We start from the raw sequence: 25,086 nt of genomic DNA on the forward strand, positions 1-25,086 counted from the left end.
CAACTCTTAATTTTCTTAATGATACTACTCGTGACAAAAAACAATTTTTAAATAACTGAGTCAGCTGGCTGAAGCAACAGTGAAAATATAGCAAAGTTTTGCATTATCTCTCTCATGGAGAAACTGCATGAAAGAAAACTACTCATCATCAAAGACTAACCATTAGCCATCTCATTAAGTGCAGCTTTTTAAATAAAGAAGTTTTAGCAGGATCCATCAATTTTACCAGAAAAAAAATCCCAACGCAAAGATCCTACTGACATACATCTGGCAGAATCTGAAGTTATACTTGACTTACAACAGTCTAAGTAAATGCAATGTATGTACCTGTTCTTCATTAAGCGAACCTCTCTCTTTCGTGCCGCTTCTTCAGCAGGCTGTGTTGGAAGTGCTGGGGAAGACGCCATAACAACTCCAGGGGCAATGGTGCTAGTGGGTGCTGTGCGAATCTGGTATGTCTGTACATCTCCAGAGGCAGCTGAAAAGAGAAACAGTGAGCATGGTGTGAGGAAGTGAAGCACTGTGACTTGGTAAAACTATGGGTCAATAATCAATCAGAACATACATTTTGGATTAAAAGGAAAAAAAGCAACAGATGATTCTGACTAAAATGTTGAGAATCAGCAGCAAGCACCCTTTGGGTCATTCATTACTCAGAAATAATTCCCAATTTTATTGTATTTATTAGTATAGGCACTTGGATGAAAAAGGATCTTCATGACTTATATCTGCTGGATCTTACATTTATCTTTCATTGGAGCGTAGTTCTGTTCTGTTGTTAACATATTTACCAACCTTAAACCTAAAAGGTAAGTAGGGCACAGCTTGGATGATATTCCTAGACAGAGTATTGTCTTCAATGTCTTCCTTTGATATTGGAAAATTCATATTAAAAAATTTCAAGTAGACTCTTGCCACGACATAAAAATGACCATGACTTTTCATAAAATAGCAAAATGGAAGAGAAAATAAAGCATTATGGTCAACTATTATACATTCCTATAATTGTAACAAAACTGAAAGAATGAAAAAGTGTATCACTTGATAACAATTATATTACCTGTAAGCACTGTTTTAATGTAAATGATAATGGCTAAATAAATTGAAGTTTTATTTTTATAATTAAATGATCCATCATTTGTGAAATAAAAGTCACTTTCTAAAAACAGCTTAATAATAAATATGCCCTCCTAGGAATAAGAAACCTGACATTATCTGAGAGAATTTGAAACTCTTTAAAAATCATCCATATTTGTTATTAATATCAATTAAAATGTGTAGTTTGAGTCGAAAAGATGTATATACTAAATGTGTTACCATCTTCAAACTGACGTTCAGAATTCAAATTCACTGACATCCTGCTTTACAATTTTTGAGTACCTGCATGTAAAGTGAAAAGGTGTTTTACTCCCATTAATAAGCAAAATATTATCTTCTTCAAATATTATTTGTTTAGTAACAAAATATTCTGTAAGTACATTAGGGCCCTTTAAATATATTATGATTCTTTAGCTGGTTTTAATTATTGAAAATTAATCATCCATGGTGAAGGGGCATATCTGTCATTACCTAATAGAGACAAAACATACTATTAATGAAATTATTTTTAGAAACAGATTTATTATTTCCTTAATATGCAAATCTGGCATAAATCATTCTTAAAATATGCAATGAATTCAAAGAAAAATGATCCACTATTCATAAAGGTTTCTGAAACAAACAGGAAGAAAACAACAAGAAAACAAAAAAGAAAAAATTTTTGTAATTCACCATGGATTTAACTACTCTTGCTCATAGAGAGTGGACTTGGACACTGGCAAAAGATTTTTCAGAATATAATGCTTTCCTTTGAAAAAAATGATGACCACAGAAATGAAGATATAAATTACTTTTGACTAAAAGCTGAGAAACAGAATTTGAACCTCCAAAGATTCTTATCAGTGATTTAGTACAACTTTTCATTTGACACATTGAAAAAAAATGAGGTCAAGGGAGGCTGGCTCTTACTCAAGGTCACAAAGCAAATCTATATACTTAGATTTAGAAACTAGCTTTTTAAACTCCTAATTTTATTGTCTTTCCCTCTAGCCTACCCCATTTCTCCTACATCCAAATGTTAAAGGTGTTAAATATAGAAGTTATATTTTTAAAACTGAAAAGTTGTTTTTATGCCATGACATTTTGGTCCAATTGGAATAACGGAAGAGTTCATGGAAAATATTATCTATGATGCAGAAAATAAGCTATATTTTAACAGTGCTTTGCATTACCATACTTACTTTTTTCTCAGTCTATAAAATTTTAACCTTTTAAAGAATTTACCACAACTGTGAGTTCTGAATTCTCTTACCTTGAACAACAACTTGGTTGCTGGGCACTAGGATTTGCTGTCCATCAGTGGTTTGTGCATACTGCAGGATGGTAGTACCTGGCTGAGTGGCAGCTGCATTGGTCATGGTTAATGTCTGCAGGCCTTGTACCCCATCAGTACCATTGTTAGCCAGCTGTATTGCTCCTCCCTGGGTAATGGCAACTAAAATCCAACAGATTTTATTGTTACAAGTTTACTTAATACCATATAGGACATGCATACACTAAATTCAAAGAATAATTTGCAAGACATATCTACGAGAAATTATTACAGCAGATAACATCACCAAGAAAGATTCTGTATAGTCAAGTAACTTTCTGCTCTGCTGCTGCTGCTAAGTCGCTTCAGTCGTGTCCGACTCTGTGCGACCCCATAGACGGCAGCCCACCAGGCTCCCCCATCCCTGGGATTCTCCAGGCAAGAATACTGGAGTGGCTTGCCATTTCCTTCTCCAATGCGTGAAAGTGAAGTCGCTCAGTTGTGTCGGACTCTTAGCGACCCCATGGACTGCAGCCTACCAGGCATCTCCGTCCATGGGATTTTCCAGGCGAGAGTACTGGAGTGGGGTGCCATTGCCTTCTCCAAACTTTCTGCTCAGGAAAACTTATATCCAGTTTCTAGAATACAAGTATACTCTATGAACATTATAATTTGTAATAATGTCAGTTAACAATTAAAAAAATAAAATGAGAAAATGTTAAATTCCATTTGAAGTTATTTGGTTGAGAAGAGGTACCACTCTGTGACCCACACTTCCTTTATTCTGGCATTAACTATGTACTATATTTCTTCTCTATATTCATGTACTTATTAGCACAGACATGGGTATGTAATAGGCACCCAATAAATGATTACTTTGATGCATAATTAATAAAGCAGTTCAGTAGTGCATTCTGTTCTCTTACCCAATTAGGAATACATAAAGTATAACAGAAGTCCACTCAATGAGACAACTGAAATGTCCTATGGAACTTAATTATCACAGACCTCTCATAGAATTTAAAACTGGAGCCCAAGACGATCATTTAGAAAAAAGTATCTTATTGCTATTTCTAAGTTACATATTCAAGCCTTCTCATGTAGAATCCATTGATTATTCACATGTCATTCATCTGCTCCAAAGGAAATAAATTTTGGCTCAATTAAGACATATCACTTGAAAGAGAAGGACTAAAAAAATCACAATATTACATATAAAACTGCATAATATGGATTTTAACAAAGTCAACATGTCTGACTTGAGCATGTTACTTTGTGTCTCCTAGAAGGAAATTATTGATAGTCTGGGATCAACTGTCAGCTAGCTCTGCGTGACTAATATCCCGGAGTCATCTGTGTATTAAAAATTATATTATTCGAACTGTGGTACTGGAGAAGACTCCTGAAAGTCCCTTGGACAGCAAGGAGATCAAACCAGTCAATCTTAAGGGAGATCAACCTTGAATAGTCACTGGAAGGACTGAAGCTAAGGCTGAAGTTCCAGTATTTTGGTTATCTGATGCAAACAGACGACTCACTGGAAGAGTCCCTGATGCTGGGAAAGATTGAGGGCAGAAGGGAAAGAGGGTGTCAGAGGATGAGATGGCTAGATAGCATCACTGACTGCAATGGACATGAACTTGGGCAAACACCAGGAGATGGAGAAGGACAGGGAGGCCTGGCGTGCTGCAGGGCATGGGGTCACAAAGAGTCGGACATGAATGGGTGACTCAACAACAACAACAACTGTTTAATCAAGAAATAATAACAGTCAATGGCTATGATTTAGTTTAGTAAATAATACCTGTGAAAATTCAGATACTGGCATATACAATCCATCCACTTTAGCCAATTCCATAAATTTTACTTATCTTAGACATGGGGGAAAAAAGAAATATGTAAAAAGTATTCTGAGATTAACACTGCTGGATAACTTGAAACAATTAGAAGGTTAACAGAATCAAATCACAATTTCTCAAGTAGAGTTAATAAGCAAATTCCACTGTATTCAACACACACAGCTTTCTTCTTGACTATATACCAATGAAATCAAGGTAGAAGGAAAGAAGGAAACTAGAAATCAGGAGATCTGGGTTCTAGTCCAAGTTCTATCACTAAACTATTATTTGAATCTGTTATCTCTTCTGTAAAAATAAAAATATCTGGTTCTAGCCTGTAAGTATAATCGTTATAAAACTCAAATGAGACCATGTATATAGGAAAGTACTCTGAAAACTGAAGTCTGATCCTATCAAACATTGTTTTTCTCTTAATATTTCTATACATATATTCATATTTTATATACATATATACATAATGTATGTATATATCTACACACATATGTACATGTATATATGTACATATTCATATTTTAGAAGGACTTAAGATTGCTCTCAAAAAAACTAAATTAAAACAAAAGGCAAGTAACTAATGTGTATTTAGATGTATATAATGATTCTATCACAATATAAGGAAAGTATATAATTAAACAAACTTAGCTGAAAGTTTGAGTAGCCAAAACGAATAGAAAAACAATTTTATTTAGTCAAACATGTTTTTCTCCCTAAGAATAACATCTTTCAACACTTATTATCAGGGATTGTGAACCAAGTAATGGACAAAACTAATACTAGTGTTAATAAAAAAACACAACAACCAATTTATTGGCTACAAATTGATGTAATAACTGGGAAGGGTAACTGGGCAGCCTGACTAGGATTCAACAATTCCACTCATTAGATGCTACCCCACTGACAGGATAGGACACTATATACTAGAAGAATGTTTATATAGCATTATTTGAAACAGTAGAAAATCCTCAATATTCATCAGTGTATGTGATTTTTAAATAAATGTTGTATTTATACAGTGAAACACAATGTAGCTATTAAAAGAAACCACTTACATAACTATATATGCATATATTTGTCTGTAGTATATAAATAATGTAGGTCTCACATGTATACAAATACATTTTACATGTGTATGTATAAACAGAATGAAAAAGAATGAAGGATATATACCAAACTCTTTCTACTGGGGAGGGATGGGAAGGGTCTTTACTTTTTATTAATACCATAAACCTCTACCATTTGAATTTTCCCAACCATATACTTGTTTTATAAGAAATATATAACATTGTTACATATGTAAGTGGTCATTATATTGATTGTTAATAATAATCAAGAACATAATGTTATATCAGTTCCATCAAAGTCATATATGCATATACAGAGAGAATAAGGCATAAACATTAATGCATAAAGCCTTTAAAATCTCAAAGTATTAACCTTTAAAACAAGCAACTGTTAGCCGCTGGATGGAAGGGGTGTGCCAATGAAACATCTATTTTTCTGAGCTTTTAGCTCCCTCAACTTCACTTCCCTATGTGAGATTCTAATATGCCTCTGTCTGGAGAGCATGCCTTCTATTTCTAATTAAAATGAGAACTGCTGTGGTAAATGAATCTCTGTTACTAATAGGACTATGCTATATTCCTCAAGTGTACTAAAGTTGGAGAAAAATAAAATTCGTGTATCAATGTGTTAGAACACATACCTTGAATAGCTCGAATTATTTTGATAAAAAATACACACACACACCTATTTCTGCCAACGAAGAAGGAAGAGGATGAGTGAATTCTAATAAGCTTACAGAATAGACAAGAAGCTTAGTCAAAAATGCCTGCCTTCTACTTACTATTAAAATTTTCAGTTTTGGTAGAGCTAAAAAGTCTGCTACTTGTTTTTAATATGCTGGAATGCAAATTAGTTATGCAAACCAAGGCCAAGGTGTAACTGGAAAATTATGAACTTGGGAGTCAAACTTTTATACATATTTCTGACACAGACTACCCCAGGACATTAGAAAACTGATGTAGTAAAAGAGTTTCGATGTGTACATTTGATGTGTTATTAAGGAAGAGAGGGAGGGCAACTATATAGTGGGCAGCACTGTATTTAATAAACAAATAAAAATGAAGACATCAATGTGTGAGGCACTGTGAAAGGCAAAAAGATATTGGGGGAAAAAGAGAGGAAAAAGGTACCATTCACACAAATGCCTTTGATCAAGCAAAGGTAGAACTCAAAAAGTACTTCTGTAACAGATTGAGACGAAAGATAAGAGAGACCCAAGTGTCAGAGACATCAGAGGAATGGGGACTTTGACAATTTTTCAAAACAAATCTTTGCTTTCTATGAGACATAAATTGGCCTTAAACATAATCAAAGAATAATTATCTGAAAAACTCATGTTTTCTATTAACACGTTATATAAGGACTGAAATACATTCTTAAGTAGTGGTCTGAAAAACTTTTTAGACTCTCCATGCACCTGAACAAAACAAAGGGCCTCTAAAAGGTCTTACATACCTGGGTAATCCTAACTAAACCCTGAAGAAAAGCAAATACTTCTGTTACAAAACTTTGCATATAAGTAAAGGAAATCTAACAGTGACAATCAAGATTTAGCAAAGTGCAGACTGCTTTTATAAAATTACTTTGAGGAGAATGCAGACATTAGTTTTTCATCTCATTTTCCAAAACAGAAATATCAATTACTCACTATACTGTCCACTGCTAGTCTGATAAATCGGAGTTGGCACCGTGACAGTGGTGATGGCAGGTGCTGAAGTCTCCTCTTCGGATTTCTCTTCTTCAATCCTTGGCACTCCTGGTGCATCAGAAGATAAGTCATTCAAAATTTTCCTAGAAAAACAAAGAACTATATCAGTTAAAATGAAAGTAACATTTACAGGCCAAATGAAAAGGAAAAGATCAGAAAACTGACAGACAGTGACAGTGCTTAGGATAGAATTTAAAAATGTTATAGTTTAAAATGTAAAAACTTACAATAATAATAAAATTTGCAACATTAAAAATGAATCAGGGCATCTACATGTCAAAACCATATGAGGACTAGAAAAAATACAGATGTATTTCTCCTTACAGAGAATATAAAAAAAGACTATGATTCAAAATCCAGGTGCAATTAAAGAAGAGATGAATAGAAAAACTGACTACAGGAAAAAAACCCTTTTGCATGGCAAAGAACGCTTCTCTGGTGGCTCAGCTGGAAAAGAATCCACCTGCAATATGGGAGACCTGGGCTCAATCACTGGTTTGGGAAGATCCCCTGGAGACAGGAACAGCTACCCACTCCAGTATTCTGGCCTGGAGAATTCCATGGGCTTTATAGTCCATAGGGTAAAAGAGATGGATACAACTGGACAACTTTCACTTTAATCTAGACACTAGGTTATTTTTTCCTTTTAAACCAATACAGTCTTATGGTGTTTTGGCTTTTTTGGCAACCACATTTAATCAATGATAGTTCAGTTCACTTCAGTTCAGTTGCTCAGTCGTGTCCGACTCTTTGCGACCCTGTGAATCACAGCACGCCAGGCCTCCCTGTCCATCACCAACTCCCAGAGTTCACTAAAACTCATGTCTATCGAGTTGGTGATGCCATCCAGCCTTCTCATTCTCTGTCGTCCCCGTCTCCTCCCGCCCCCAACCCCTCCCAGCATCAGAGACTTTTCCAGTGAGTCAACTCTTCACATGAGGTGGTCAAAGTATTGGAGTTTCAGCTTTAGCATCAGTCCTTCCAATGAACACCCAGGATTGATCTCCTTTAGAATGGACTGGTTGGATCTCCTTGCAGTCCAAGGGACCCTCAAGAGTCTTCTCCAGCACCACAGTTCAAAAGCATCAATTCTTAAGCGATCAGCTTTCTTCACAGTCCAACTCTCACATCCATACATGACCACGGGAAAAACAATAGCCTTGACTAGACGGACCTTGGTTGGCAAAGTAATGTCTCTGCTTTTTAATATGGTGCCTAGGTTGGTCATAACTTTCCTTCCAAGGAGTAAGCGTCCTTCAATTTCATAGCTGCAATCAGCATCCGCAGTGATTTTGGAGCCCAAAAAAATAAAAGTCTGACACTGTTTCCACTGTTTCCCCATCTATTTCCCATGAAGTGATGGGACCAGATGCCATGATCTTTGTTTTCTGAATGTTGAGCTTCAAGCCCAACCTTTTCACTCTCCTCTTTCACTTTCATCAAGAGGCTTTTTAGTTCCTCTTCACTTTCTGCCGTAAGGGTGGTGTCATCTGCATATCTGAGGTTATTGGTATTTCTCCTGGCAATCTTGATTCCAGCTTGTGCTTCTTCCAGCCCAGTGTTCCTCATGATGTACTCTGCATATAAGTTAAATAAGCAGGGTAGCAATATACAACCTTAATGCACTCCTTTTCCTATTTGGAACCAGTCTGTTGTTCCATGTCCAGTTCTAACTGTTGCTTCCTGACCTGCATACAGGTTTCTCAAGAGGCAGGTCAGGTGGGCTAGGATTCCCATCTCTTTCAGAATTTTCCAGTTTATTGTGATCCACACAGTCAAAGGCTTTGGCATAGTCAATGAAGCAGAAATAGATGTTTTTCTGGAACTCTCTTGCTTTCTCCATAATCCAGCGGATGTTGACAATTTGATCTCTGGTCCCTCTGCCTTTTCTAAAACCTGCTTGAACATCTGGAAGTTCACGGTTCACATATTGCTGAAGCCTGGCTTGGAGAATTTTGAGCATGACTTTACTAGCGTGTGAGATGAGTGCAATTGTGCGGTAGTTGGAGCATTCTTTGGCATTGCCTTTCTTTGGGATTGGAATGAAGACTGACCTTTTCCAGTCCTGTGGCCACTGATGAGTTTTGCTGGCACATTGAGTGCAGCACTTTCACAGCATCATCTTTCAGGATTTGAAATAGCTCAACTGGAATTCCATCACCTCCACTAGCTTTGTTCGTGGTGATGCTTTCTCAGGCCCACTTGACTTCACATTCCAAGATGTCTGGCTCTAAGTGAGTGATCACGCCATTGTGATTATCTTGGTCGTGAAGATCTTTTTTGTACAGTTCTTCTGTATATTCTTGCCACCTCTTCTTAATATGTTGTGCATCTGTTAGGTCCATACTATTTCTGTCCTTTATCAAGCCCATCTTTGCATGAAATGTTCCTTTGGTATCTTTAATTTTCTTGAAGAGATCTCGTTTTTCCTATTCTGTTGTTTTCCTCTGTTTCTTTGCATTGATCACTGAAGAAGGCTTTCTTATCTCTCCTTGCTATGATAATTAAAGAACATTAATTATCTTTTTTAGATGAATTCTTAATCCAGAATCCTGTATGGGAATAACTGCTTTTATTTTAAACTCTAGTTCAGAAATTTTACCATTATCCTCAACATTTCATCCTATTCATTTCACTCTATTTCCCTTGGCTGCTATGATCTTTCAAGGTTTATATTCTACCATCTATCAGGGTACTTTGCCCTTAAGTTTCTGTTATTTGTGGATCTGATAAATATGGCTTTTATTTTTCAGCTCAATTACTGATAAAAACACCAAGCCAGATGAAACCAAGTGAGAACCCTTCAAGGACTTCCTCTGGGTAAAAACTGATCACTATAAAGCTGGGCTGTTCCAATAAAAACCCAGCATGTATTATTTAATTCCCATTTCTCCAACTTCACAAAAATATCCTAAGAATTTTGATACAGATCTTGTTATAATCAAATTAAGACATACAGGCTAGGTTTTGAGAGTTCAAAAACTAAAAGCAAAATAATGGCATACTCCACTATGGAGGTTTGATTGTAAGGGAAGATACCCTTCTCTACACATGTGTGGTGCCAATTAAGGCAAAAAAAAAAAAAAAGATTTTTTTCCAACATAAAACTCATGTAACATAAGGTTACAGCTAGGGTTTGCCTAGAACTTACATAGAGAAGCCATGTAGCTTGTTTCTTAGTATCAAGTTGAATTTGCTTTAGGATCAAATGTGTTACATAGTAACACTAGATATATTTCAAAGTTAAAAGATAAAATTAGCTATATTTTAAAAATTATGATTATAAATAAATACAACACATACTTGGTAACATAGAATTCTCAAGACCTCAATTTACTGGTATTCTTTAGGATCCCTAATTAAATTGTCAGGATAGAGAAAAGGGCTAGCTTAGTAGCCAAGAAAATGGAAAAAAAATTATAACATTCCCTTGAAAAACAGAAATGTAAATAGAAATAACGTAGGCTAAAGAAGGGAAGAATAAGCTTGAAGTTTATTAAACTATGAATTAAGCTTAAAGATTTGTGGAATTGCTCTTCCTGGAGCTATTTAATATGGCTCCAATTTCAATGGAGTACTAAAAACAGTTTTGGTCCATCTTGGAAGCAAGGTATGGATTAGGCAACTTTTGTAGCTGAACATAAAACTGTAGTAAGGTGCCCCTAAAATTAGGGACTATCACCAAACATTACCCTGCTGCTAAGTCACTTCAGTCGTGTCCGACTCTGTGTGACCCCATAGACGGAAGCCCACCAGGCTCCCCCGTCCCTGGGATTCTCCAGGCAAGAACACTGGAGTGGGTTGCCATTTCCTTCTCCAATGTGTGAAAGTGGAAAGTGAAAGTGAAGTCGCTCAGTCGTGTCCGACCCTTAGTGACCCCACGGACTGCAGCCTACCAGGCTCCTCCGTCCATGGGATTTTCTAGGCAAGAGTACTGGAGTGGCTTGCCAGTGCAACTATTAAATTAACAAGCAGTAATCAAGATAAGTACCATGGAATAAGAAATGTGTTATGAAGTACGTGGTACAGTCTAAGAACTGATTTATAACTAGAAAATGCTATAACCTTATCAAATGTATTTCAGTCTTTTACACAGAAAAGCAGCCGCCAGCACAGTCTACAAAAACAGAAGGAAAAAAAAAATCAGTCTTTATCCAGGACTGTTCAGAGTAAGGCTTCTCTGGTGGCTCAGATGGTAAAGAATATGCCTGCAATGCAGGAGACCTGGTTCGATCCCTGGGTCAGGAGGATCCCCTGGAGAAAGAAATGGCTACACACTCCAGTATTCTTGCCTGGAAAATCCCATGGACAGAGGAGACTGGTGGGCTATATACAGTCGATGGGGTCATCATGAAGAGTCAGACACAACATGTTCAGATTAAGAAGTTCTCTTATTCTGTATGACAAGCTTCAACTTATTTGAGAGAAGCAACTCAAGATGAAAAAACATGTTCTGTATGGTCCTGAATCGAGCATCTAATTGGCCTTCCGACATCTCTTCATCTATAACTACATAGGGGTACACCTTTATACTTCTGATTCTAATTTTTTTTATCTATTCAATTCCATACCTGTAGGAAGGCCTCCTTGAAAGAATTTCTCTTCGTTTTTGGGAATCGGTTACACTATCCACTGACTCCTGTGAATCTTCACTTTCTGCAATAGTTGAAATCTGAAAATAAAGAAGAACTTTATCATGATTTTAAATTTAGTTCCCATAAAATTTTTATGAATTTTAAGAAAAGGTCAAATACAAAAGGGCATATATCAACCTTATACATGCTTCAGTAGAAAATCAGTTTTTATGGGAGAGCAGCATCCCTTTCCTCTCCCTTTTCTTCCCCATCCTGAAAGAAGTCAGAGAACCTAAAATTTTTTTTGTCAAAACCAAACTTTTGTGATATCCAAATTCAGCCTAATCTCGTTCAGGATTTCTTATAATCAACACTGAATGTATCAGTATCACTTGTCAGTTGTTTTCTTCCAGTTAGAACAAAACCACCAAGAAAAATAAAGTTCTGAGATGAAGAATAAATGACTAAATATCTAGTTACTGGTCTACTGACTGTACAAATATTTTCCTTAAACTGATGTGTAAATACTTTTGGGTAAATTTACAATTGTACAAATAAGATCAGTGATCCTTCAACCATGTTCCAGATGGCTGTTTCTAGCAATTCTGGAAGAAGTCCTCTGCTACATATAGACATGTTTCAAAGTTGGCAATCCACAATTTTTATTAAGCAAAACTTCAAGATAAAGAATGTATTTCTGGAAAGTATGCTTGGACTGAGAAGGAATAAAGGTAAATGAATACAGATTTTATGTGGGATAATAATAGCAACTAGCATTTACTGAGAACTTACTATGTGGCAGATGCTATGTTAAAGCATATACATATATTATATTACTCAGTACTCACTAAAATACAGTAACTTTAGGTGCTAGATAAGTACCATTAGAATGTCCAGTTTACAGATGGAATAAGTGAGGCATAAAGAGTTTAAGTAAATCACCCAAGTCACAAAGCTATGAAGTAGTGAAGCCACTGTCAACACTTCACATCTCAAATTCAGATGTCCATGCTGCTGCTGCTGCTGCTAAGTCACTTTAGTCGTGTCCGACTCTGTGTGACCCCATAGACAGAAGCCCACCAGGCTCCCCCGTCCCTGGGATTCTCCAGGCAAGAACACTGGAGTGGGTTGCCATTTCCTTCTCCAATGTGTGAAAGTAAAAAGTGAAAGTGAAGTCGCTCAGTCGTGTCCGACCCTTAGCGACCCCACGGACTTCAACCTACCAGGCTCCTCCATCCATGGGATTTTCTAGGCAAGAGTACTGGAGTGGCTTGCCATTGCCTTCTCCGTCATACCAGCATCAAAATCCTGCTGGTTCCAATCTCGAACCAATTTTGTCAGAAGCAGCAACCCAGAGCATTTTCAGACCATTTTTAGACTAGAACTTCAGTCATTTAGGTAAGCTAGTCTGTCAGATTTACACTGCCAAGTTTCCCTAGGCTAAACAGCACAAGCCTCCTGCTCTCTCCTAACCTAGGTGAGCATGCTGCTGTCGGAGTAAGAATTAAATTTAACCAAGGCAAAAGGGTCTATGTGGGATAGTGCCTTATCAAAATTTATGGCAAAGGCAGTAAGAACGAACACATTTAAGAGAAACTTGAGAAATCAAGTATGTGGTCCGAGCCTAAGGGTTCTGGAGAGCAGGCAGTTGTATTCGGAGGCCTTTGTGATACACACTCACTTTAAAATGAAGTTTGTTAAATCTAGTAATGTTTCACAAAATAGATCTACAATAAAGTAATGTATGTGCCCCTAGTATAGTCCTATAGACCTGTGATTCGCGGTTGAGTAACAACACTACAGTTACTGCCAGAGGAGCACACAGAATACTTTCCACTGATCTGCAGCTGCTGTTACCTAGCTCACTCAGCACAGTCTCTACACAGGACTTTCTTAAAGACGTAGAGCTGATGAGTTGTAAAAAGGCCTTAGCAGAGAATCATAATTTCAAGGGATAACAAGATCGAACTCAACGTGAATAATCTGACAAATGTTTACCCTCATTAATGTTTTTTAGAACCTTAGTTTCTCTACCATTATGTCTTTTTTGCTTAACTCTCATTCTTACAACCTTCCTTCAAGGATATATGATGACTTAAGCACATTCTTCCAAGTTGAAAGTCATTAAAATAACAATTTTAAAACATGCTACATAAAATACCCATAGGGCAATTTTGAAATGAAACAAATTAACACTGCTTTTTAAATATATGACCTTTAATTTTTTCCCCCAAACTCAATGTATCTATTGCTCCCAGTAGAACAAAGTCTCCTATTCCTCTTACCTGAAACAATTTGTAAATTCACACAAAAGGAACTAACTTATATTCTATGACTGCAATTTAAAAAAAAATTGAAGTATGACTGCTGTACAATGTAATTTATAAGTATACAGTATAGTGAGTCACAATTTTTAAAGGCAATATTCCATTTACAGTTATAAAATACTGGCTATATTCCCTGTGTTGCACAATAAACTCATAGCTTATTTTATACTAATAGTTTGTACCTCTTAGTCCCCTACTCCTATATTGCCACTTTCCTCATCCCTATCCCCACAGGTAACCACTAGTTTGTTCTCTGTATCTGTGAGTCTGTTTCTTTTTTAATATATTCACTAATTTCTTGTATTTTAAAGATTCCACATATAAGTGATGTACATACTGCAATTTTTTAAATGTAAAGGGAATTCAGAACTACTCAATACTACTTAATGAATGCAGTATTTCCTCTTTGGTGGAATACTATCCAGAGAGAACTTATAATTATGAATATGAAGCCAATTCCTATGGACTATCTACCAAAAAACCAACAAAACTCCCCCCAACTCTCAACACCATACCCCTCAAAACCAAAACCAAACAAAAAAACCAAAAAACCCCCCAAACCACTAAACCCTCATTTCTAAGACCATTAAAATCCTTTTTAATAATATCAGTTCAACACATATTTAATTGCTTATTAAAAATAACATGAAAAACTATATCCCACTTCTAAGTATCAAAGACTACCATCACCTTCCAGTGACAGAGCCCCTTCCTCTGGTCTTCACCTCTTGCCACCTCTATTATTAATCCCTTCCTGAGTTCCTTAAATTGGACTTTAATCATGGCCCCTTATAGGTCAAGAAATTTTTAAAAAGCCATACCCATCACTGAACCTGTGAAGTTTTAGATCTGTATTTCTCAATATCCTCTTTATTTGTTAAAACAAAGTTTGTTAAAAACCCATACCTCCTGTTTTAAGAAGGAAAAAACCTCCCTTTTTCGATATTATTTGAAATGTCAAAATAAAATATACAGTGACTAGCACAAAATTTTAAAAATGGTTGTATTAGATGTTTTCTCAAACTACACATGGTCCCCTGAAAACTTAAGCACCTTCCTGGAGTACAGTTCAGGCATAGTTGTTTCTTCACTAGATCAAGGAGTTTAATAAAAGTCTAGAGCAGTAATCTCCAAACTGTTTTGATCTGCAGATCTCCCTTATAAATAAGAAATTTTGATATAAGCACATACATTTATTTGCAAGTTTTAAGTATTATCTGTATCATAAAACAAATTAATTTTTAAAGAGTCAGGATAAGTATTAAAGTACACTTGTAAATTTCTTAATATTTCAAAGCAACAAGAGTGATGTGCTTTAATATGGTTCATTAAGAAACCATTTAAGATTTTATAACAGTGACTCAAAAATCTGATTCTAAGCCTGGACTTTCTGAAATGTGATCTGACATCTGCAACTGCTGAAAAAAGGAGTTCATGACATGTGGATTACACGAGTAAGTGCTTTGTGGCCAGGCTTACTAAATAAAACACTCATTTTTTTTTCACTTTCATCTATTAATTGCACAAACTTTTGATGAGAGTTACTAGTATATTTTCATCTCCCTGATTCTTGGTCAGTTATTACATGCTAATAAAAGCTTTTATATTTTAACAAATAAGTTCAACACCTACTGAAACTCAAGAACAATTCTGAATAGTTTGGAAAACTATTTCCAGAGTTTTAAAAGAATATATATTTTAGTTTCTTGGTGACAAATTTATACTGTTTTCAGTTTAAAAAAAAGTATGGGAACATTTCCAAACTTCTATATTCAAAATATTGTCCAAAGCATGATTTCCTTTCAAAATGCAGGTATTCTCTCATACACGGTTAAAATGTCACCTTCTCTCAGAAAGGATAGTTGAAAAGAATTTCTTTTTTTCAAAAATATCTGTTAGTTAACATATCCTTTAGAGGTTATCTCTTGCTTGCCATCATTATAAAGATCAGCAACTTTGGAACACTTATGTAAAAACAAACAAGTAACATCCTTATGTTTGTTCAGCAACTCAAGTATGTGCTATATGATAACCACGGGATATCTTGCACAAAAGATTTTTATTGTTGTTCCCATCACATTATAAAGTATTATAAAGGCTGTATCAAATATCTCAGTGCCAACCACAATCCCTCTTGCTCACTCTATTCAGGCCATGTCGTCTTGCTATTCTTTAGTATGTAAAACATACTCTCACTTTTGGGCCTCTGGACTTGCTTTTATTACTTGTATGGCTTAGCTTTCTTCACTGCTTTCTAGTTTTCTGCTCTTTGTGTTCCCTGACCACTCTACATAAAATAAAATACCCTTCCCGCCACATCATTCTCTATCCCTTTCCCCTGCTTTATCTTCCCAGCACTTATCCTCACCTGACATATTTTATTTTTTCATTGTCTCTCTTCGCTCAAATGTGATCTTCATGAGAATAGAGAAGTATTATTTGCTCACTGCTGTCTTTCACAGCACCTAGAACAGTGACTAGCACATAGCATGTGATCAATAAAAATTCATTGAAGGAATGAATGTAATAATTTAAGGTAACATAATCCATAAATCCTATGAAATGTTTTAACTGCATTGTATTAAAAATGCACCCAAAATTAACAAATGAAAAGTGAGGATGATATTGTTAACTTCTATACATTTGTGTAACTCCCATTATTTTTGTGGTACTTTTTACATAATCTGTCAGATCTGACTTAAACGTATTACATAACGGATAAGTTAGGGCACTGATGAATATGAAATATTAGTAAAGCTTAGTTTCTAATCCTCTGAGATGAAAAAAGATAAACAGAAATCTTAATATCTTATTCTCACATCAAGAGAAATGTACCTTATATATTTCGGAAATGCTGTTCTAGAATACTAATATTCTTCCATCAAGAAGTTTGAGGAATCAGTTCTCTCCTTGTTTGATCACCTCTTCTGTTATAAACCATTCTCTAATGATTAATTCTAATCACTGTTAACCAGTTGAAATGACCACTGAAGTTTAACAGCTTCTCCATGGTTTAGGGCCTTTAAATTAAAAATACTGTTTGTGTTTCTGTTTGTAGAATTCAGGTTTCTAATTATAAGCACAGCCCACACATTTCTACAAGTTAATGGTCATTATTATTATTCTTACCACAAAGTAAAGATTAAAATTAAGAATTTAATCAATAATTAAACATCATTTACTAAAACCAATGTTTACAATGTTAGCAAATTTTGTGGTAATTTTTATGTGTTCTTTATAGAAAGACCTCCTACCGTAAGTGAAAAAGAAAAAGTAAAGGTTAATGTGAGATCTGGAATCTAGGTCTCCTGACTAGGAGGTCAGATTCTTTGCACTATTATCAAGAGGAAGGTACGAGCAGGGAATTAGTAATGGCATACAGCATATGAACAACAGTTAGGCAGCATTCAATGAAATAAAAACTGAGACAAAAGATAGGAGACTACTGCTCAGTCAGTGTGGTTCTATAGAAATATCAAATTCTTCATTCTTTACCTGGACTGTACCATCTATTTAGTAACAACAAATTCGTTTTCAGTATTACAGCTTGATGATTTTACTTATATAAAAACATTCGCTCTTCTTTCTCCTTCTACCCCTGCTCTAAATGCCCAAGCAAATGAAAAGCACAGAGATCAAATGAAGTAGAGGTGAGTTAACATCTAGTGTATCCTTTGATGACACTAACAGAAGACAAAGAAAGGACTTCTCCCCTCTACAGGTATCAATCAATCTGGCTACTGTACTCAAGGGGAAAAAAAAGAAAACAGCTGTCACCCACAAGAGGACGACATGGATGGTGAAGAGGAAACAAAGCAATGTCAGTTATAAATGGCTGAAGAAAAACAGGCATTTACTTGGTCTGGACCTTTTTTTTAATGGGAAGGATGTGGGAGATAGGAAAAAGGAAGCAGTCCAATAGAAAAAGGAGTTAAATTTGCTTGTTTCTGAGGATAGAATTGGGACCACTAGGTAATACTTTTAGAAAGACATTCTGGTTCACCTCAGGGAAGAATATTTTAGCAATTACCCCTGATTATAAACTGGTTACCTCTGGATATTGCCTCCTTTCTCTGAAAGAGTTGAAGTAATGTCAGACTACTGTTTGGAGGAAGGGAGAAGGATGTAAATAGGGAAACTAAGTAATAGATTAAGGGCTGGATAGGTAACGAGTTTGGCCTAGACCTAGATGATACCTAAGATTTTTATTCAAACTTTGAGTTCCATGTTTAGAGAGAAGGGACAAAGATATAAAGAATAATTTCTCACCTTCCTTTCTAAAAATAGGACCTAGGACTCACCTGAGTTCCGGAGAAAAGTCTTTTTAAGTCCTTACAGGAAGACTGTGAAGCAAAAAATATGAAATGGGAGGCTGGGGTTATGGCCTACTTGAATGAACGTTCAAGTCTTTTTTTATTTTCTTCCCCAATAAGCTCACTGCAAAGATGTATACTGCCCTAGGTTCCCTACAGTTAAGTAGAGGTTTACATGCCTTTATTCCCCTTGGATCCAAATTAAAGGAACAATCTCTCCAAAGAATAAGATAACATGCATGGAAAAATCCCTGATTCTTAAGGTACACTTTCTGAAGGTATCACTTCTAAGTTGTATATACTCTAACTTAAGACTCCTAAACATAGTTGTTTTTCTTTAAGGTTATCAATTTTTGACAAGGGTTGTTTTTTCCAATTGCATGTTTAGAAAATAATTACAAAGTTATTATTTTGCATCTTATTTCCCTGAGATATCCTTACAGTCTCTCCCAACATTTCCACTTTATCCTGTATACTTTGATTTTTCCCAGTCAATTCTTTTTTTCCTCCAGTTTAAGAAACAGTTTTTTATTATGTCTATTCTTGTGTATATATGTTCCTATACTTAAGGTGACTATACAGATGCAGCATATTCCATAATTACTATAAAATAAAACTCTAAACTAGACATGTTCCTATTTTCGTAATGAAAGGAAGAGAAATATGGCTATAAATGACAGTCATGGAGGTAGATGCAGAACTTTTTACACACGTACCTGAACTGTCTGGACTTGTGGAGACTGAATAACTGATGGCTGGGCCGCCTGAATAACTCCATGGACTTGAACCGTCTGCCCATTGGGCAGCTGCACTAAGGTTACGGTGGGAGCAGATGATGTTGCGTGAGCTGCTGGCATAGACACCTGTGGTGTTGAACATGGAAAACAATTACCATCACAGATACCTCCTTGGGAGTACTCATGTTTAATATGAAGCAACTTTTTAGCAGCAAAAGGATGACCCTTCTGCTAGGTTAAGTATTCCAATGGTGTGAAAGGAACTAACATTAAACTTAATATTCTGGGAAAAACAAAAACAAACACTACAAATACTTCCCATGCCCCCCATTTTTAAACTCCTCCCAAATGACAAAAAGCAAAACACTGTTTTAATGGAATATCAAAATATGTAACACAGACTTTTTAAAAACACTAAATACCACTTTATTTGTATGGTGCTTTACAGTTTCCCACCTATTTCCATATTCAATTTCTCATTTGCTCTTTGAAGAAATCAGACTGGGTTAGAATAAGAGTTATCCCCATATTTTCTCCCCACTGACAGACAGAAACATTAAGTGCTCCAAGAGATTAAGCAACTTACCCAGGGTCAAGAAATAAGCTAGCTTTGAAGGAATGTAAAATTCTTCAGAATATCATGTGTTAAATTAAGCCATGTTCTAAAGTATAATTGTTCCCAAACTTGGGTGAAGCTTAGCTACTAAGTCTAAAACAAATACACATCTTATAGTATAAAGCATATTTTTCTCTTATAAACTTATTACAAGTATGCCTTTCATTCATGAGGAAGTACAAACTGAAAATTTCTATCTCCTCCCAGCAATGAACTGGTAATAGTTGATATTTTAAGGATTTATATTCTTCCTGAAGAGATAAGGGGGCAGAATTGAGAGAATTTGAGAAACCAGTTTTCTCCTGAGGCACAAAGAAGGCAATTTTAATAAGTCAATACTCAGGTTAAAAGGGCTCTTAAGTCATACATATCTATCAGATTATATAGTATTTATGGTTCCTGTGCTTGAATGTGTTTGAGGGTAGCAATTTTATTTGTCCATTTGGTAATAAATTTGGGGATTTAATGAAGGTCATGTAATCATACTCTTTCCTTGGACTGCAAGATCAAATTAGTCAGTCCTAAAGGAAATCAGTCCTGAATATTCATTGGAAGGACTGATGATGAAGCTGAAGCCCCAAAACTTTGGCCACCTAATGTGAAGACCTGATTCATTGGAAAAGACCCTGATGCTAAGAAAGACTGAAGGTAGGAGGAGAAGGGGACAACAGAGGATAAGATGGTTGGATGGCATCACCGACTCGATGGACATGCCTTGAGCAAGCTCCGGCAGTTGGTGATGGACAGGGAGGCCTGATGTGCTTCAGTCCAAGAGTCATTCAACTGAGTGACTGAACTCCACTACTGGGGATATGTGTGCCAGAACAATGCTAGAACTGAAACTACAGAAATGAGAAAGATACAGGTTTTTGCCCTTAAAGAAATTATTGAGGCATGTGTATCAAGGAATGGGGAAAAGACCACAAATAAATATAATTCAATGAAGTAATGAAGTCTGCAAAGAGAAAAATGGACACACTGAGGAGAGCTATCCCGCCCAAAGCAAGAGGAGGAGAGGCTACCAGGGAAGTATGTTAATTTGAAACAAAGCATATTAGTTAAAAAAAAAAAAAAAGAAGAACGAGTAAGGCATGTACTTATAAGTTGCAGGGGAGGCACAGAACTTCACGCAGAGGGTGACACTGGCAAAAGCAAAGAGAACAGCAGTGTCTGTACATGGCAGAGAGGGATGACCAGCAGTTAGTACTACTGGAACATTAAGTGTGTTACTATAGGAAGTAGGAAGTGTGGAGAGATGGAATAACAGGCAGGGGCCAGATGGGCTAGTGAAATCTTATACAAGTTACATTAAAGAATTTGCATTTTACCATGGATTGGAAAAAACACTGAAGGGCTTTTGAACTCCTGAATATCATAGTGAGGCTTGCATTTTAGATAGATCACTTTACTTTAGAGGTAGGGTGCTTAGTCACCCCAGTCGTGTCCGACTCTCTGCGACCCCATGGACTGTGGCCCGCCAGGCTCCTCTGTCTGTGGGATTCTCCAGGCAAGAATACTGGAGTGGGTTGCCATTTCCTTCTCCAGTGAGAAAGTATGAAGCGAGTGAAGTGAAGTGAAGTCGCTCAGTCGTGTCCGACTCTCTGCGACCCCATGGACTGTAGCCTACGAGGCTCCTCCATCCATGGGATTTTCCAGGCAAGAGTACTGGAGTGCGTTGCCATTTCCTTCTCCAAGAGGTAGGGTAAAAGATACTTATTTCAGAGGAAGAAAAAAGTAGATGTGAGACCAACTGAGAATGTCTATATATAGTAGTAAAAGTGAAGGCCAGCAATTAGGCACTAGGTGTATTAGGGATGGAAATAATATAAGTGATTTAATGAAAATTCAGGAGGCAGACCAGAAAGGGATTTATGAATGACTGAAGGAAGGAAGTGAGAGAGAAATCAAGGACGACCCACACAGTTCACATGTGGGTGAAAACGGGTAAACTATGCCAAACAGAGAACACAAGCAGCAGTTTATGGGTGGCTGGGGTAGTGGTGGAAAACGATGGAATTGATAGGACATCTGAATTTGCAGAGATATTTACAAGGCAGTTAAATATTTGACTATAAAGCTTGGGGGAAAGATAGCTGCTAAAGTCATGAGTTTCCCCTTTGCACAGTGAGGAAGTCCTTCCTTATCAATCACTTTTTTTTCTGGCCACTATAAATCTTACTTAAGTTTTACTTGGTTCTCAAAATGTGATCCAGGGATTACCTCCACTGGAATTACACAGGGTGCCTGTTTATAAATTAGTTACAACCTCTGATGGACCCAAGGACATGTTCCCCGACACCAAGGTTGGAGAACCAAAACTATTCAGAATATCTCATATCAATGGAAAGCTATTCTAATATTTGAAGCAATTAGTATGTCCTCTTCTCTTGAGTATTCTATAAGGTAAATATAACAAGCTAACTTAACAAATAATCCTCTTTCTATGCTAATCATTCCACATAATGGTTCCTCTCACTGTAAATTTAGAAAATTCAGATACACCAATATAGAAAAAAATCACTTATATTCCCACTACTCAGAGATAATCATTTAATATTTTTGCTGTAGATACACGTTTTTAAAGATACATATATATACTCAATTTTTATAGCTCTATCACAGAATCTTTCAAATCCATTCCAAGTATCTCTTCATACCATTAATAGTATTCTTTGATGGTTTTAATGACTGTATAATGGTAAAAATTACATAATTTAATAAATTCCTTATTATTGTCTATTTAGGTTTTCAAATTTGCTAGTTATAAGAAAGTTAACTGACAACAATTTTGCAGCGATCATCCTTTCACCCAACTCTTTACTTAAAACCCTCCGTAAAAACCGACATTCTTATAGTCAAAACCAACATGTTTTTTCCCCTTTAAAAGAAATACTTGTAAATTCCAAAAGTAAAATAAGACATTTCATTATTATTTTAGATTGACTTTCCTCCTTCATTAGTTAGCCTGAATTTGTTTTTTTACATTCAATGGTCAAATTACAATGGCCTGACAATTTTATTATAAATTTCTAGTTTACTACTAGACAACAAAAATAGGTATCAGAATTCTGAGAAATTATGTCAAAATATATATGTTAAGGACTTGGATGAGCAGGTGAAAAAAAAACCCTCTGTAATTAGGTATTAAAAAGAACAACAAAATTGACAAAAGTGAACAGACATTACTTTTCCTAAAACTCGGGTAATTCCACTTATCAGTGATTATATGCTAATTGAACATGTGCATCTAATTTTGTTCCTTCCCGAATTTCCAATTAAGCTTCATGAAACTGATTTTGTTTTTACAGGCATAATCACACCAGCAGAGAAGAATGGGAAAGGAAGTAATAGTAGAGTTTTGGAGGTTGGAAACAAGTAGATAAATGGTAACGTACTCGGAAGAGCTCAGATGGCCAACTCATGAGGCGGAGGCAGGGACAGCTTGATTTGTGCCACAAGGTCCTTAAGAGGCTCAGAATCTAAGGCACCCTAGAAGGTAGAGTGAAAGGAGGGGCTGAAGATAAGGAAGGCTGATTGAAGGCTCTTTGAAAAGCAAGTAGATCCCCTCCTCACTCTCTGTGAACGGACACTAATCTCCCCTATGAGGACAGAAAAACGCTGGTTTACTTTCTGATAGAGGGTTTCTTGACTGCTCGATACCAGGCATTGCTGAGGTGAGGTACTAAACTCCAGTCTCCTTCCGTTGGTTGGCTCACAGGTCTTTACTTATATGCAGGAGATAGTAAAGCTTTTCTCTGGGGAACCTGACCAACAAACACCAAGTTAAGAAGAAAGACAACATAATGACACTGGGATGCCACCCTACCATGAAGCTCACAACTCACAGACGTCAGGCCCCAAATGTATACACACAACGTCCAACATAGGTTTTTGGTCACCTACTCTTAAATAACCACAAGTTATCAAATATCTGAGGAAAGCTTTTAATATGAAAGATGGTGATCAAAAACAGAAGAGGAAAACTGTATACAGAAGAAAATCTATGTAGAAAGGAGAAAACACTTATTATTATAAACAGAAAATACTGCCTGCATGAAATATTAAAAAAAAAAAAAGTGAAAGTGTTAGTTGCTCTGTCATGTCTGACTCTGCGATCCCATGGACTGTAGCCCACCAGGCTCCTCTGTCCATGGAATTCTCCAGGCAAGAATACCTGAGAGGGGAGCCATTTCCCTCTCCTGGGTATCTTCCTGACCCAAGGAAACCTGCATTGCAGGCAGATTCTTTACTGTCTGAGCCACCAAGGAAGCCTAAAACAAACAGGATACTATTAAAATACAAAAGGATTGTTCAGAAACAAAAGGAACTCTTGGAAATATGATAGGAGAATAAAAAAAATCCGGTAGATGGGGTGAAATGTGAAGTTGAAGAAATCTGAGGGCAGAGCAAAAAGACAGACTGAAAACAGGAGAGAAAATTAGAGAAACAGTCCTAGAGGTATTAACAACTGGATCACAAGATTCCAAGAGATAAAAGAGAAAGTAGAGGGAGAGAAAAAATCATCAACCAAGTAACTTGAGGAAATTGCCCAGAATTGAAGACCCGAGTTTCCACTTAAAAAAAAGGGGGGGCCCACTGAATACTACTGCACAATGGATGCTAACGATGCAAGGCCTTGATAATGCAATGGTGAAGCACTGTAGACAGAGATTTTTACAAAAGAGATACAGAGTAAGAAATGGGTTTAGTCTTTTGAAACATCAATACTAGAAATTGACTGTGCCGTAAATATTTGAAAAACATTTTCTGAACCAAGAATTCTTTACCCAGTCAAACTTGCTCAAGGAACCACTGGAAACAAAACTCCACAAGAGAAAGACAGTAGGAAGGCAACCTCCAGAATGACGTTACACAGCAGCGGTGGAGGACAACCAGGCCAGAAGAATGGTGTCCCCAGAGAGAGGTATGTCGAAGACTGTCATCACCGAAGTCCCTGCTGGTACCGTATCTTCTTTTTACCAGAGGGCTGAGTGCTTGGATGAGCCCGATTCTTATCTGTCCACATTTGCCTTGACATGTACTAATGAGGCCCTGATGCTTTTCACCTTTGTTCCTGCACCTGCTTCATCTTGAGTACGTTTACTTCATCCCTAAATATATTCTGCTTTGCCTTACTCCTCAGGGCTGGAGGTGGGCCCTGGTGATCTTAGGAGAAAACACAAAACATCCCACTGCTTCTGACTACCGGAAAACCTAGTATCCCGCCCTAGTATTCCTGCTAGAGACCTAGTATTTGACCCGAATTTTAGCTCAGTGTGGTGACCATAGGTGATTAGTCCTCCATTTCCCAAGATCCATTCTTGCTCATGACTCCTGTAGGAGAGTTTTTAAACTCTCTGGGAAGTGGAAGCTCCACATCCCAGCACCTTGGCTAGGATTATTTTTTCTAAGGAGCTTTCATCTGAAAGAGGCAAAATTCTACTCTTCTTACCTAGCAGGTTATTTGTTTGCCATTTGGTTTTTATATTAACCACTTTTCCCAGTCATATATAACAACATGCCAATAAATGTTAATAAAATAT

General features: G+C 36.5%; 1 protein-coding gene and 1 long non-coding RNA gene across 7 annotated transcripts in view; one reads left to right on the forward strand and one right to left on the reverse strand.

The window, feature by feature from the left end:
• Nucleotides 1-25,086, reverse strand: part of CREB1 (cAMP responsive element binding protein 1) — a 60,739-nt gene that overhangs the window by 13,406 nt on the left and 22,247 nt on the right. For 4 of the 5 annotated variants that reach the window (XR_008682219.2, XM_055398644.2, XM_055398647.2 and 1 more), the window contains 6 exons: nt 18,907-19,053; nt 18,179-18,220; nt 11,548-11,648; nt 6,917-7,059; nt 2,351-2,533; nt 328-478 (listed from right to left, as the gene is read on the reverse strand). Coding sequence is in view for 4 of the 5 variants with exons in the window: in XM_055398644.2 (XP_055254619.1) it covers nt 328-478; nt 2,351-2,533; nt 6,917-7,059; nt 11,548-11,648; nt 18,179-18,220; nt 18,907-19,053 (767 nt within the window). In the remaining variant the exon portion in view is untranslated. The remainder of the gene's footprint in view (nt 1-327; nt 479-2,350; nt 2,534-6,916; nt 7,060-11,547; nt 11,649-18,178; nt 18,221-18,906; nt 19,054-25,086) is intronic. The other variant, XM_055398645.2, reaches the window with a different exon arrangement.
• Nucleotides 474-24,971, forward strand: LOC148778523 (uncharacterized). 2 transcript variants are annotated; one of them, XR_016035321.1, is made up of 2 exons: nt 474-809; nt 22,852-24,971. It is a non-coding gene; the product is annotated as an uncharacterized LOC148778523 (long non-coding RNA). The 2 variants fall into 2 exon arrangements; XR_016035316.1 differs by lacking the exon at nt 474-809 and adding an exon at nt 16,615-17,737.

Source organism: Moschus berezovskii, chromosome 2 (assembly GCF_049115385.1).
Source record: "Moschus berezovskii isolate FMDL1 chromosome 2, NW_MosBer_1.0, whole genome shotgun sequence".
In the NCBI taxonomy this organism is placed as follows: Eukaryota; Metazoa; Chordata; class Mammalia; order Artiodactyla; family Moschidae; genus Moschus; species Moschus berezovskii.